Genomic DNA, 15,348 nt, shown 5'->3' on the forward strand with positions numbered 1-15,348 from the left:
CTCCTGCTGTTCCAGTTGTGACACGGTAGGTTGTCACGGTGACGCGTAACAACTATTTGCATATTACATCTTTATTATATAGGATATTTCATTTTATTATGTAAATGAAGGTTTAGATTTAGATTTTGTTTTATATTGTATAGCATATGTTACATTTTAACAGCAATCGTAGTGTGATCTTGATTTCTGACACTTGGAGGATAAAATATTTTATCTTGATTTTTTAAATAATAAAACCAATGCAGTCTCACTCAATTGGCTATTGTTTTAATAATGATCAGCATTTTTATGTTTATTTCTAAGCATAATTATTCTTGTTAACTGATTGCATGCTGTTTACTTTTGTTTGACCTTTTCCACAGATCATTAAATTTTAGTTTGTATTGTCATCATGTGGAAATATTTTCTTTTAAATTTAAGAGCATTTTTTCTAATCTCAGTGAATTAAAAAAATCTCTTCTATATCAACTACTTGGTTTTTCACTCATTAGTTTGGAAAGATTCATTTTCATGTAGAACACTGTTTACTGTAATGATCTTATTTGTGAAACCTTTTATTTCTGTGCTAGAGGCCTGGTGCATGAAATTCATGTGGGGGGGGGGAGGCCCTCAGCCTGGCCTGCACCCTCTCCAATCTGGGACCCCTCGGGCATGTCTGACTGCCGGTTTAGGCTTGATCCCTAAACCGGCAATCAGACATCCCTCTCGCAATCTGGGACTGCTGGCTCCTAACTGCTCACTTACCTGCCTGCCTGATCACCCCTAACTGCCCCTGCCTGCTGGCCTGATCACCCCTACCTTGCCCCCCTGCCGGCCTGATCACCTCTAACTGCCTCTGCCTCGGCCCACGGCCTAAGCCGCAGTCTGGCCTCCCTCTGCAGGAGGTGACCTGGTGGTCGGGGAAGGCACTGCCCCCATTACCCTGCTGCTGCCGCCACTGCTGCCCTGAGCCTGAGCCCTTCGCAGCTGCGCGTTGGCCCTCACAGCCGCTGTGGCTTTGTCTGGAAGGATGTCTGGAAGGTTGTCCGGAAGATGTCTGCCCTAATTAGCATATTACCCTTTTATTAGTATAGATTATTACCTTTTTTGTTTTTCTTATTTTCCATGAGGATGTAATACTTCATTAGTCAGCAGGTGTGGGGTGGGGGAAAGAATTCTGTATAAAGGTCACCAGGCATGAATACGACTTTTGCATTTTCAGCTCCTTGGCCACATTTTCTTGAAAAAGTCAAAAGGCACTTATCTTCCTGGAGCCCCAGTTCCCTTTTTTCTGAAGTTGGGCTGATAATGCCTCAAAGCATGTCACACTCAAAGGCTAATATGGGCCAAGTAAACAAGGTTTAAATTTATGTGGGCTGAAAAAAACCAAAAGCTTCAATTTTCATAGAAATGTAGGTTTATTTCTATAGAGACATGCTGAATATAAAGGGCTAAATAAATGAGTAATCGTTAATTAGTATTTGTTGTTGGCTGAATGTGGCCCATGGGCCGCAAGTTTGACATGCTTAGACAGCTCACTCCTTCAGTTGTGAGGAGCCAGTCAAGGCGCCTGTGCTGTGTAAAATGCAAAGCATCATGGTATTTTTTCCTTTTTAATTTTTACTTATTGTAGATAAAGAATATACATAATTGAAAACTCAATTTTATGTCAGCGTAAATTTGACATTATTTGCTTCTGTTTTTGTAAGCTTATATGTCAGAATACAGTAAAGCACATGCATACATACATACATATATGGGATTACATTGTGTGTAATGTCTTGGTGCTTTTAAAATCTACATGTCATGAGAAATGTTTTGCTCTTTTTCTTGATGCATAATACTCCAAGATAATCATGCCACTCCTTAGGTTGTCCTCACTTTTTGTTGAAATGTAGCCTTTTTCCTTTTATTTCAGATTCTTTCTTGAGGGTATATTTCAGAAATTGGAATACCTGTTCAGAATGACTATAGAAGACTAACCTTGACTTGCTTTGGACTTGGTGCTTTATTCAGTTCAGAAAGGAACCTAGGTGATCTTTGTGGGCTGAGGTGCAGTGTGAACATGTTTGTAGACTAATGGTGTGATGGTGGTGTATGGGATTAATTGTTAGGGTGAGCACCTTGCAGCTACAGCTCTGATGAAATGGTCTAGTCTAGTGTCATTATGTAGAAAGAGAAGTAAAATTTTCTTTTTTTTTTTTTAAATATATTTTATTGATTTTTTACAGAGAAGAAGGGAGAGGGATAGAGAGCCAGAAACATCGATGAGAGAGATCGATCAGCTGCCTCCTGCACGCCCCCCAGTGGGGATGTGCCCGCAACCAAGATACATGCCCTTGACCGGAATCGAACCCGGGACCCTTGAGTCCGCAGGCCGACGCTCTATCCACTGAGCCAAACCGGTTCGGCGAGAAGTAAAATTTTCATAGGGAAACTAGAGGCTGGGTGCATGAAATTTGTGGACTCAGGGCGGGGGCGGTCCCCTCAGCCCGGCCTGCACCCTCTCACAGTCTGGGAGCCCTTGGGGGATGTCCAATTGACGGCTTAGGCCCACTCCCCACGGACATCCTTAGTGCTGCCATAGAGGCGGGAGAGGCTTCCGCTGCTGCACTTGCCAGCCGTGAGCCCGGCTTCTGGCTGAGCAGCACTCCCCATGTGGGAGCACACTGACCACCAGGGGGCAGCTCCTGCATTGAGCATCTGCCCTCTGGTGGTTAGTACGCGTCATAGTAACAGGTTGTTCCACCGTTTGGTCGATTTGCATATTAGCCTTTTATTATATAGGATTAGTGAAGTCTATGAATGACTTATGACTTTGAGAATATGATCATTAAATTAGGAAAGTGGTTGGGGCGATAGAATTAGGGAAGTCTGGAGGAGACCATTAGTGAGGGAAGATCATGACTGTTAGATGTTTTTTAAGGTGTCGTCATTTCAGACAAGAAGTGCCCTCGGAAGGCCATGAATAGAGAGCCATCTACCACGAGGCTATGTGTTGAAGCCCATGAAATTAGTTATGCTTTTGAAATATAACTGCATGTGAATAAAAGTTTCACTCTGAGAGGGTGGGAGCAGGAACAAGAATTGGCGATAGTGAGAAGCAGGAAATAATCAGAAATGGTTTAGAAGAACTAGCACTCGAAGTAGGTTATTAGAAGGTGAAGGAAGCAGTAGTAAGCAGTCCATTCAGACCTTCCATAGATAACGTGTGATTTATTAACAGATGTTTATTTATATGACACTTGAAAATATATCACAAACTATTTTAGGATAATGAAAAGATGCAATCAATTGTCTTAATAAACACTCATGAACCAAATTACAGTATTTGGTACATGGCAGTCGAGTTCCTCTGTGTATATTTCCTCTTCTGCTCACCATATAGTGATTACTTTGTTTGTTGATTTATTTACTTCCTAGTTTTGTGCATTGAAAGGGCTTGGACTCAGTGATACCCAGAAGCAGTCATCGTTGGCGCCTAGATCTTACTCTTTATTTAGGAAGCAAGACTGATTCCAGATCTACAGCACAGAGAAGACACAGGGATCTTGGAACACCTTGTGCTGGGATACAGGGAAATACCTGGACATTAAAAGGAGAGATGTCAACAGGACATAGTAGCCAGCCTTAAAGGGTCTCCACTGGCCTATTTGGGGGTAGTTTGAGAATTAAAAACCATAATTATGGTAATTTATTATAAAACATGGAATAGAAATGAAAATTCAAGAGTCCATTAAAAATACTCTTGAAGGAGAGTGAGGGTGAGAGAGTATCTTATGACAGATGGGAAAATGATGAAGTTGTTTATAGAAGAAAGCCAGCTAATAAAGGTAGGAGGAATGAGAGAATTAGAACACTCCCATTTTGCAGTCCTCATGATAATCATCAAGGTGGTCACCATTAGTTAATGAGCACTAAAACCACGGGAAGATGGTCGTTAGAGAACAGGGTGTTGACACAATGCCAGCTTCGAGCAACTACCTGCATTTCTTGCTCATGGTTCGTTTCATCTTCAAAGCCAGTAGCAGAGCATCTCTAACCTGCTTTCATAGTCAGCTCTTTCTCTGACTCCTTTCTCCCGTCTTCCTCTAACACATTTAAGAACATTTCGAGTACACCAATCCACCCAGATAATACTGGGAAATTTTTCTACTTTAATGTCAGTGGGTTTGCCACCATCATTCCCCCCCTACCATGGAACCCAGCAGGTTTCAGAGATTAGGGTGTGGACATCTTTCAGGAGCCACTGCTCTGAAAGTGATGTGGAATCACTTACTGCAGTATGAAAATCTATAACTCATCCATCTTTTATAACTATACCATTACGTATAAAACTACAGTATAAGAATAATCTATTCATTACGGTCATTTTCAGAATGGTAATATCTTATTAATCATAAAAAAGACATTACACAATATGGCAAAATTTTCTATATATTTTTAATGGCAAGTGACATTTGCTCTAAAAGCCAGGTCACATTATTGATAATAGGTTTTTGTATATCTAGAACTTACATGGGAAGGGGATTGTTATTCTTCATTATTTAATATTCTGCTTATACTTTCTGTTTCAGCCTTGTGGACTTTGGCAGATTAATAGACTGCTGCTAATAAATAAACACTAAGTTGTTTAGCTTGTGCTCACAGAAATTCAATGGCTTTGATCGACCAGGATTGTTGATTTTAGAGGAGGGGGCCACTTTTCAAGTTCTAGATTTTGGGTTCCTACACAGATTCACAGATGGCAGGCAACTACTCTTCCTGCTAACATTGTATCCAGTTCTGAAGGCACTGGCCAGTGGGAATAAGGACATGGGAGGTAGTGATTATTTCTTGAACCTCTGAGCCTGGGGTGGTTAATAGCTAAAAGTGGCAGAGATTTATAGTGCTCAGAATGTGTCAGGTACCATTCTGTGCACTGTGCAAACATTAATCTTGTAACCCTCATAACAGCCCCATTAGGTAGGAACAGTTACTACCACCCCATTTTATGTAAGAGGAAACCAAGGCACCTGGTTGAATGACAGGTGTGAGTTTACAGAGCATGTTCCTGGTGGGACCAGGATGGAAGCCCAGGCAGTTTCTGTCCAGAATCCTGCTCCTGCCACATTGGTGCTCTCATGTATTCATCTTGCATCACAGGGATGAAGGTAGGAACCACTGGGTGGTGTTTTCTGTGGAGCACCTGGGTTCTGCACCCGTGGGAACACCCAAGCCTTTTGAAGAGACCAGAAAGGAAGGAAGGGATTGAAATGGGGTGGAAGGTCCAAAGGCCGATCTGGGAGACTCGGCCACAGTGGGCTCTGTCTTGACTTTGGGAGCAGAATTCTTGTTGATGTGGTTTTCTGGGCAGATTTGCTTTTTTGTGGGACTCTAGGATTTAGAAGGAGTTTAAACGCTTTGAAAATAATATTTCTTTTAAAGATATGTTAAAATTCAGAGTTCAGAAGTTTCACTTGATTAGGCCATTCTTTCTCCCAGTTAGGTAGAATTATTATTTTTAATTTAGAGATTTATCAAAGTTAAAACTATAAAAGGCAGCTGTGGGTTTGTGGCCATATGAATGTGATTGTTTCTTATTTTTAAAATATATATATATATATATATACACACATGCATACATACATAATTTTATTGATTTCAGAAAGGAAGGGAGAGGGAGAGAGAGATAGAAACATAAGTGAAGAAAGAGAATCATTGATCTGCTGCCTTCTGCATGCCCCCCACTGGGGATCAAGCCTGCAACCTGGGCATGTGTCCTGACCAGGAATCGAACTGTGTCTTCCTGGTTCATAGGTCGATGTTCAACCACTGAGCCACACTGGCTAGGCAATTGTTTCTTACTCTTTGCTTGTTGCTATTACTTGATCTTGGGGACCTTTATTATTCTTTCTTGCTTCCTCATCTTGGGGATCAATGTAAACAAAAATAGATATCTAATATAAATGAGTCAGAGTACTTGTTCACATCGCAGGTTAGTGCTCTTCATATAGGCGGGTGGTGGTGTTTGAGGTGATGGCTTTGTCACATTGCTTCTTGATTTTCTAGTTTGTCTTGCACACATCACCTGCAATTTCATTGGTGCTGATCTGTGTATCACGTAAGGTGCTGCCTGAACTGGCCTAAGGCACATAGGCTTTTGGAGTTGAAATCCTGAAACTGTTCTTTTGCTAGATGTTACCACATTATGGCATGATTATAAATAGCAGTGCTAATATTAGCTATGGTTTATTAAGGTGACTTCACCTGTCCCTCATGCAACATTGTGTTTGCCTTATTTTGTTTCATCCTCACAAAACTCTTAGGAAGCGTTGCTTCCCTCACACTTGAATTGAGAAAACTGCCACTCAGAATGTCCTCAGTGTTCTCAGTTATAGGAGTCACAGAGGGCAGAGCCGTGGGAGGACATCGCCTTTGCACTGGCTCCCCCACACTCGCTATCTGCATGTGTCTGTGAACTGCTCCTCAGGGATGAGGGCTGCTCCAGTCAGCCCAGTGTGGCAGCCTTTCCAAGTTAGCTGGGGGGACAGGTGTCCACGAGTGGGGTTGAGGTGACTGTTTTATGTGATCCTCAGGTCGCCTCTGCCAGCTAATCTTGCTGCTTGTTGGTTTGTGTGTTTGTTTCTTCAGCAGTGACTGAGGACTGTCGGTTATATTATTGTTTAGTTCACCCTGTGTTCTGATAGGTAGCTTGGGACCTATGTGGCTGTGGTGTGGAGGGGACCAATGGGAGAACTATGTAGTTACTCAGCCGAGGAAATGAATGTGCTGATATCATTATAGTCTTACATCATAGTCTTAAGCTAACCTGTTTTTAGACATTTTTTTAAACCTATGTGTTCCTGTCCTTAGATTTTTTTCAAGTAGTAGTTGGATATTATATCCTATAGGCCTATCTTTAAGGAGCATCTGACCTTTTTAGAGAGAAGAGGAAACAAATAGAAAGGTAGTAGAAATTTACGACTCATCCTGCTACTGCTCCCTCTCTTTCCTCTGATTCTAGACACACAGCCTGTGCAAACCTGATTTTGGTCCCCGAGTTAAACCTTGACATGGACAGAGTAGGGTTTAGGGACTTCCCGAATGTCGTGGCTTTGGGTGTCCATTGCCTTCACATCTCTCTAATTGCATTCACAATGAATTTTATTGTGCATTTTATTTACCTTAATTGGTCAGTCAGATAATCTTACTTGATTCTCAAGTGGAAATAATTCCACAGCAATAAAACCTAAGCAACTGAAGGATGAGGTTTATATTATACTAGAGGCCCAGTGCACGAATTCATGCACAGGTGGGGTACCTTGGTGTGGCCTGCGGAGATTGGGCCCCAACTCACATCCCCAGCCTCGCAGCCCCAGCTTGTGCCCCAGCCTTGCAGACCCGCAGTCCTGCCTGGCATCCCTCCTTGGCCTGGCACCGCCCCCTCACCTGCTCCACCATCCCATCTGTGGGGTGATTGATCATGGCTGGACCCCCTGCTGCTGCTGGTTTCCATCTGCATGGCAATCGATCGGAGCAATCGAGCCCCCACTCGCACTCGCCTTGGCCTGGTGCCACCTGCCCCACCATTCTGCCGAGGTCCCACTCTTGTTGGGGCCCATTGGGGCTGGCAGCACCTCCACTGCTGCCCGCTGCCCGTGCCATGTTGCTGATGCCCGCCATGTTCCGTGCCACCGCTGGTGGTCAGTGCACATCATAGCGAGAGGTCGAACTCATGGTCTCCCGGTCAAAGTCCTGGTCAAACGACTGCCTGAGGGGACAATTTGCATATGAGGCTTTTATTATATAGGATTGATGTGCAGGAAAATTTATTTTAAAATTAGGAGATGAAACATGAAAGTTTTGTGTTGAAAAGTAGAAGTCTTAGCTGGGATGTAAATGTTATTACTGTGCTGCTCTTTGACACCAAAAACAGTTCTAAGTGATGTTATTTAAGGCAATTATATATACTTGGAAATCAATCATATTTAAGAAATACTGTTTCTTATTACTTCAAGGTGTTTCTTCAGGTTGTCAGGCACTTGCCAGATGGATAGCTTCAGAGAATACAAGACTGTTGATTTGGCCTCCTGTTTGACATCCAAGAGAGGCTTCCTTATCGAATGTGTCCCAGACTGGTGTTCTCCTTCAGAGCAGCTTGGTATTTCTAGGCCAAAACTTTGAATGATTTTCTTTGCCTCCCTATCCAATCCATGTGGAATTTGGTTGGCTCTAATCACAAGTATATATCTGGAATTTGACCCAATCTCTTCACTGCTAGCCCTTGGTCCAAGCCACTATCATCTTTGCCTGGATTATTGCAGGAGACAGTTAATTCGCCCGTCTTTTCTCTCTCCCTCTGTTCTCCTTTCTTTCTTCTCCTCTCCCTTCCCTCTAATTTAGGAATCTATTAAAATGTGAGTCCGACACGTCTCTCCTCTGTTCTGATGCCTGCGAGGTTTTTCTTCTCTCGCTGGGTACAAGCCCAGGCTATCATGGCCTGTGAGCTGACGCCCTCACCGAGCCTGCTGCTCCTGTTCTGCCCTGCATCGCACCCTCTGAGAATGGTCTCTGGGTGCCCTTCTATCGGTTGCGGCTCCCTGCTCCTTGCCATGCCCAGCCTCTCACCCCCTTACTCACAAATCACATTCCTGAGCCACCAACATGTACAATTTAATCCCTTCCTGTTCAGATCCCCTCCTTCTCTAGTTTTTCTCCTTCCACTTATCACACTATTTAAGAGGCTCTCTGTTTTCCCTTTGTTCTGTTTCCCTCACTGGGCTTTCCGTTTTCCAGTGGTTCTCAACCTTGGCTGCGCATTAGAATCACCTGGGAATCTTTTTAAAATCCTGATTTCTGGGCCTCATCCTCCGGAAATTCTGTTTCTTTGTTATGGGGTGGGGCCCAACATTAGTAACAAAGAAACAGAATTTCCAGAGGATGAGGCCCAGAAATCAGGATTTTAAAAAGATTCCCAGGTGATTCTAATGTGTAGCCAAGGTTGAGAACCACTGCCGTTTTCTGAGGCAGGGACTTTGGATTGTTTGTTACTAATGCCCTGCAGCTGCTGAGAATGCTTCTAGAATTGTGCAGGTGCTACTGCGGACATGAACAATCACATGCACTCGGCTGCGGGTGGGCACAGGGTGTGGCAGCATTAGAGACGCTCCATCTGGTTGAGAAGCTATAGGCTGTGGAAGGACAGCTCCACAAAGGCCCCACTTGGTCTGATTTCCATCCCACCCCCTGAAGCTGCCCACATCTTAAGTGCGCAGTGTGCGTGATACAGGAGGGCATGGGTGAAGGCAGGAGCAGAGCTTTGCTGATTTGGGATTATTTTTGTCTTACTTTTCATGATATCTAGATTATAAATTTTCGAAAACAGTGAGTATGTTAAAAATGTTAAATCTGTGAGGATGGTAAGGGTAGGCCACAATCAGTCATGACGTGTTGGTGGTGTTATGTCCATAGAGGTTGGTGAGTTTAATTAGCATTCTATGATTGCTAATCCTAAATCACGCCTGGTTTAGAATTTTTAACAGAGGATATTGAGAATTTTACATTACTCATGCTTTCCCTGGACCAAATTTAAAGAATTTTTACTTTAAATCAGATTTTGGGTGAATAAATATTTTGCATTTGACTATAACTACAGTGCGTTTTAGAATTATAAAATTTCCCCCTTAATATCTATAACACTTATTTAGTGTTATAGCTATTCAGTGGGATCATGTAAGCATTTTCCATTAGGTGGAAGCTGTCCCTCCCTGTGTACTTTGTTCCCCTGTGCGGTATCATATTTTTGTTTCAATTCTTAAAACTTAAACATTTTAACTAATATTTTTTCTTTTTAAACTGCACTGCATTTTCTAAGCTCAAGTCTCTTAAATTATACTTGCTCATGTAAATAAGCTGTGCTTTGCAACTTTGGGTTCTTAACCTTTGCTCTTTGCTATTAGCTTTATGCTTTTTTAATTATAGGAAAATAGAGGACAGTAGGGAAGTTATGACTTAAATGGACTGTTGTTATTACTGTATTCTTTCTTAAGGAAATGAAAAATGTTATTTATTTTGTCCTAATCAAGCAGAAACAAATAAAGAATATTTTGTACTGTTATTTTTACTAACCTTTAATATCATCACAGTTTGATTCTTCATATATAATAATTATTTTTTCATTTTAATGATTGATGGTGTGATCAGTTATTTATAGTTGTCCATAGTAATTATATATTAGATGGAATATAATGAAAATATTATTTTCAGTGTATAGAGATGGATTATTTGAATAATTAAGTAATAGTCATTTAAAATATTAAGATATATTATTTTAGCCACAAAACTGAGGTTCCATAATATTGTAGGAAAATAACCAAATCGACCATACATGAAAAGAAAAGAAGCAGTGTCAGTTTTAGGAATTGTTTCGGTCGTGGCTTTTGACACATCTCTTCCAGAAGGCCACAGTGCTTCACCGTCTCACGAAGCCCGTTTGTGCAAACATGTCCAGATGAATTCAGTGTTTAATGTTAAGAATCTTATAACATGCCAATTTGATTTGTAGTCCCTCATATCATAGAATGCTAATTAAAATCATATTTTTGCATATGTCATGCCTTTCATGTACATATGCAAATAGATTCTGTTGCCTTTCAGCTACTAGTAATTAACTTTATGAAGGACAGCTGTAATACATAATTAACAAAAATGTTTGCAAGCCCTTTTACACTGAAAGTTACAAGAGTAAAATTTATTTTTTTGCTCATGAAGAGAGCCATTTGAGTTTGATGCTTCTGAGGGAGATCTAAATTGTTTTAAACAATCACAGAAAGTAATTAAATCGATGTTGTACCATATTCAGTAGAAGAATGTTGCTCCATGGACTGGCTGCAGATTCTTGTCCATTTCATATCTATGTCAACAAAATTGGATTAAGTGAGCTGATTTGTGTATGAAATAAGATAGCATGTCAGGTAATACTCTTTTTTTTTTTTAGTGATTCATATATTCTTGGTACTTCAGCACATTTTTTTTTTTGCCTGTGCTGCAGATACAATAAACATTTATATCATTGTTAAAAACCTCTCTTCAAATTATTATCATATTTTTAAGGCAACTCCATGAAGGCTATTCATTCTATCTTTTACAGTCCCTTAAATATTTAATAAAATGACATTTTCTGAAATCATCTCGTGATTGAAGTGTGGGATCAACTAAGGGGCAGTGAATGTTATTACATTGAGATATTGCTTTATCTTGTTTCCTGACAGTGAAGACAATGACTAAAGAACTAAAATCATTGTTTTGGTCACATTAGTATACTCAAATAAGAAAATGAACCAGTCACTTAAATGCAGTTATTTCTGACTTCCAAATATTATAGTAAATTTGATCTGTATGCAGCTCTCTGTTTAGCAAGAGTGCCATTGTAATGTGCATTATGTTACATCCATATATACATGCCTATTTTTAAATACTTTTTGTACATAATTCTAGCAGAGAGTCAAGTTTTAGTTTTATAATTACTGTTGTTTTTTTTCTTTAGGGTTGCTTTTGTAATGAAGAAGCACTTAAATACTCATCTGCTAGGCAAACATGGAGTTGGCACCCCCAAAGAAAGGTAATTTTCATTCACTTTTAAAAACTTAATATATTTTCATTTCAGAATTTGTTTAATAAGGTGACTTCTAGAATTTTTTCAAGTCTGTTCACATGGTTTGCATTTGTGGTACTCTATTGTTAAATATCATGTTTTATGCCAGTGGTTCTCAACCTTGGCTGCACATTAGAATCACTTGGGAATCTTTTTAAAATCCTGATTTCTGGGCCTCATCCTCCGGAAATTCTGTTTCTTTGTTACTAATGTTGTGGCCCCACCCCATAACAAAGAAACAGAATTTCCGGAGGATGAGGCCCAGAAATCAGGATTTAAAAAAGATTCCCGGGTGATTCTAATGTGCAGCCAAGATTGAGAACCACTGTTTTATGCCCTTCTCCCCCCAAAATGTAGTCATATTAAGATTTGAAAGGATATGAGGAACTTTGAGTTTGTGAATTTGTAAAACAATCTTCAAGTAGTAGAAGAGTTAAATTAGAGGGAATTGACCTCTGCTGATACATTTGAATGAGCTAAAATAAGTATGTAAGACTACACTTTGTCTATTTTCCCCTGTATTTTTATTTTGAGGTTTTAAAATAACATTTTTGAATTCTTACTGTAGAATTAAACATTGCTAATATTAAAGAAATACATCTTTGTCATTCCCAAAATAATACTACAGTTGCCATGTCATGAAAAATAACACTGTAATTATTATGTCATCAACTGCCAGGCTTTCTTTTTCCTTGCTATTGTATCATAATTAGCTTCATCACCTAGAGTTAATCGTATTAGGTGAGCTGCAATATAGTATGTCAGCTACCAGGTGAGCATGGCTACTTCTGAAATTTTTAAATCTTTAACACCTGCAGCCAATCAGACCCAGGGCAGGTACTCTCACCTTCCTTCAAAGATAATCAATTTTTAGCTTTTCTCAAATCCTCCAAGATGGTATCAGAAATTCTAGACACTCCTGGAATGTTCTTTGTTTTTAATACTCTTTAAAAATGTCAATAATCATGCAACTTATTCTGTCACACTATATCCTAGGGCCTCTTCTGCCATGTTTTAAATGTTTAATTGCCTTTGTAAAAATTTAAGATGCCTGTAAAATATTTTTTTATGTTTACAAGGAATTTAACTTGACGTTTCTATTGAAGGCATATTATTTTCTTTAGCATTTTAGTTTGGACATGCCTGCTGTGTCAAAAATGGGATGTCCCATATGTTTACTTTTTGCCTTTGGTTTCTTATACTTTTCTTTATAACATATTTAATTTGAGTCAAAATGTATATGTTGAACATATCCTGGATGCATTATTCTTGAAATTCAAAAAATTCAATATTATTTAAATTATAATTTGTGACTTATGTTTCATGATTTCCAAGTTATGTTTCATAAGTGTTTAAGAAGTAGAAATAAAACATTTTTAATTGCTGGATTCTCATTGCTTTCACATGGATTATCTCAATTACTTATTCTATGACCTTATTAGTAGTATATTATTATTCTAGTTTCATAGGTCTAAGGACTGTGATTTAGGAATATACAATTTTTTATTCAATAACTCAAATGTTAGAATTGTTACTTTTCTTACTCCAATTCCAGTGCTCTTTCTTCTACTAATTATATTATCTCACATTGAGAATCTATACATATAGGTACTTAGGATGTTTTATTCACAAATAAATTGGAATGAAAACAATCTAGATCAGATAACTAGTAAAAAGAAAATACTTCCCTACTATATAACTAGTATACATTTTGAACTCAACTATGTAATTTATTATCTTATACATATATTTATCCTCCAGGCACTTCAAAAATAGTAGATACCATATATATTATGGTAGAAGTTTGGTTTTTCCCTTTATCTTTTCCTGTACACTCCAGGAACACTCTCTTGCTTTCACCTATTTCAGTCCCCAGTACATAAAGGGAGTCTAAAAAGAGGCAAGAGAAAGATTTCATGTTTTTCTCCTCTTAGAGATATGATATGCTTTTTTAGCATTGCCGGTACAATTTTTCTCCTAAAATCGGGAAATGAATATCAGGTGGGGAGTATAACCCATCTTCTGGGTTACTACCTTCTGAGTAGTCCAAGTTTATCTAAAGTAAGCATCTTAGACTGTATTGCTTTTCCTCTTAAAAGCTCTGAGCTTCAGGTTACTTTCTGTTTATGGTATCTGTTTAGAGGAGGACATTTTCTCTTATGCATAGAACTGCTAAGTCCAAATGCCAGGACCTCAGTAGCAGTATAAGTTTCTAGTGGACATCCTAGCTGGAGAAGACTAAGGGTTAATTAGCAGTACCTAGCACAGTAAATGCCAAAAGGATCTCTCCTTCTACTCCACTTTCCTCTATTCCTTCTTGAGGGAATCATGCCTTTTAGTGGTTGTAGGAAACAAAGAAACTACCAGCATGCTGAACCCTCACTTTGGGCATAACTGTTCTCAAAATTAAGTTAAACATTTTTTTTTTTTTACCTATTTAAAACATTAGTGTCTTGGCTATAATTTTGCAAGCTTGCTATATTTTAATTTCTTCAGGAAAGTTTAATCAGTTTATTTTTTTATGTTTTGAATTCGATTCTCGCCTTTTATGCATTGCATATTACAGCAAATAGTAATAGAAGTTAGCTAAATAGGCTGTGACCATTAAATTAATAATGCATTTTGTTTGCAAGTATTTAGGCCTTGTGCTTTGACTGATGTATGCAAAAAAGATAATTTATTACAAATCAGTTCATATACTTACACTATCGTTTGATGAACCAATAAATTTTCTTAGCATGACCGTGATTAGCAACAGAAAACTAAATAACTTCAAATATATTTTTTTTGACACCATGAACTCCTGAAGTGATAGCTAGTGTAAGAACATACTTTTAAGTTCCTTAATTTGCATGAACTTATTTCAAGGTCGTGCATTGCCATATTTCAGAAATCTTATACACTTAAATGTAAATAACTAAATATAGCCAAATTCACATTTTAAAATAAACTCCAATTAATTTTGCAGCTTTACTCTAAAGTATTCCCTATTTTAAAAAAGTAATTCTCCTTTCGTATAGTAAGCCATAGTATCTTTATGACTTTAAAGTCGTTAGCAGTAATCTAGAAAATGGGCTTCTGCACAGTTCCACGATTGAAATAGCCATGATCAGTACCTCTGTGTGAAGGCCAGGCTGTATCACAGTAGAGAGCGCTGGCATTGAGGGTTCAGCACTCGGCTATCAGCTGGCTGTGAGTGACCGTGTGAATAGGAGGAGGGGAGACGACCGCTCAAAACCTCTGACCTTATCTCTGCTTCTGTGGTGTCAGGACCCTGTCAGGAAAGGCCACACTGGCAGCATCTCAGGAACAAGACTGATATGCTCTCGAAGCCACTTGTACCAGGAAAGGGTTTTAATTTTATTTTTTAAAGAATAGTTTATTGATTTTTAGAGAGAGAGGAAGGAAGAGGGAGAGGTAGAGAGAAACATCCACCTGCTGCCTCCTGCACATCCCCTACTGGGGATGGAGCCTGCAACCCAGGCATGTGCCCTGACCCGGAATTGAAACAGCAACCATTTGGTGGATGGGATGATGCCCAACAAACTGAGCCACACAGGCCAGGGCCCAGGAAAGGATTTTAAAGTGATGCCTGCATCAGCGAGTCTCAGAGTTAAATGTTTTAATACAATAAAAAGAAATGCACTTGTTTTTTTTCCAGTTATTAATGAATACCCACATCAAAACCTTGGTATTTTTTTGTGTGAAACAGTTTCTGGAGGAGCCTATGAAGG

General features: G+C 39.3%; 1 protein-coding gene across 1 annotated transcript in view; it reads left to right on the top strand.

Moving 5' to 3' along the window:
• The window catches only part of ZNF407 (zinc finger protein 407), a 385,654-nt gene that overhangs the window by 137,596 nt on the left and 232,710 nt on the right, over window positions 1-15,348 (top strand). The window contains exon 4 of the mRNA XM_006090793.3: window positions 11,507-11,581. Within this exon, the coding sequence (XP_006090855.1) occupies window positions 11,507-11,581 (75 nt within the window). The remainder of the gene's footprint in view (window positions 1-11,506; window positions 11,582-15,348) is intronic.

This window comes from Myotis lucifugus, unplaced genomic scaffold, assembly GCF_000147115.1.
Source record: "Myotis lucifugus unplaced genomic scaffold, Myoluc2.0 scaffold_82, whole genome shotgun sequence".
Taxonomy (NCBI): Eukaryota; Metazoa; Chordata; class Mammalia; order Chiroptera; family Vespertilionidae; genus Myotis; species Myotis lucifugus.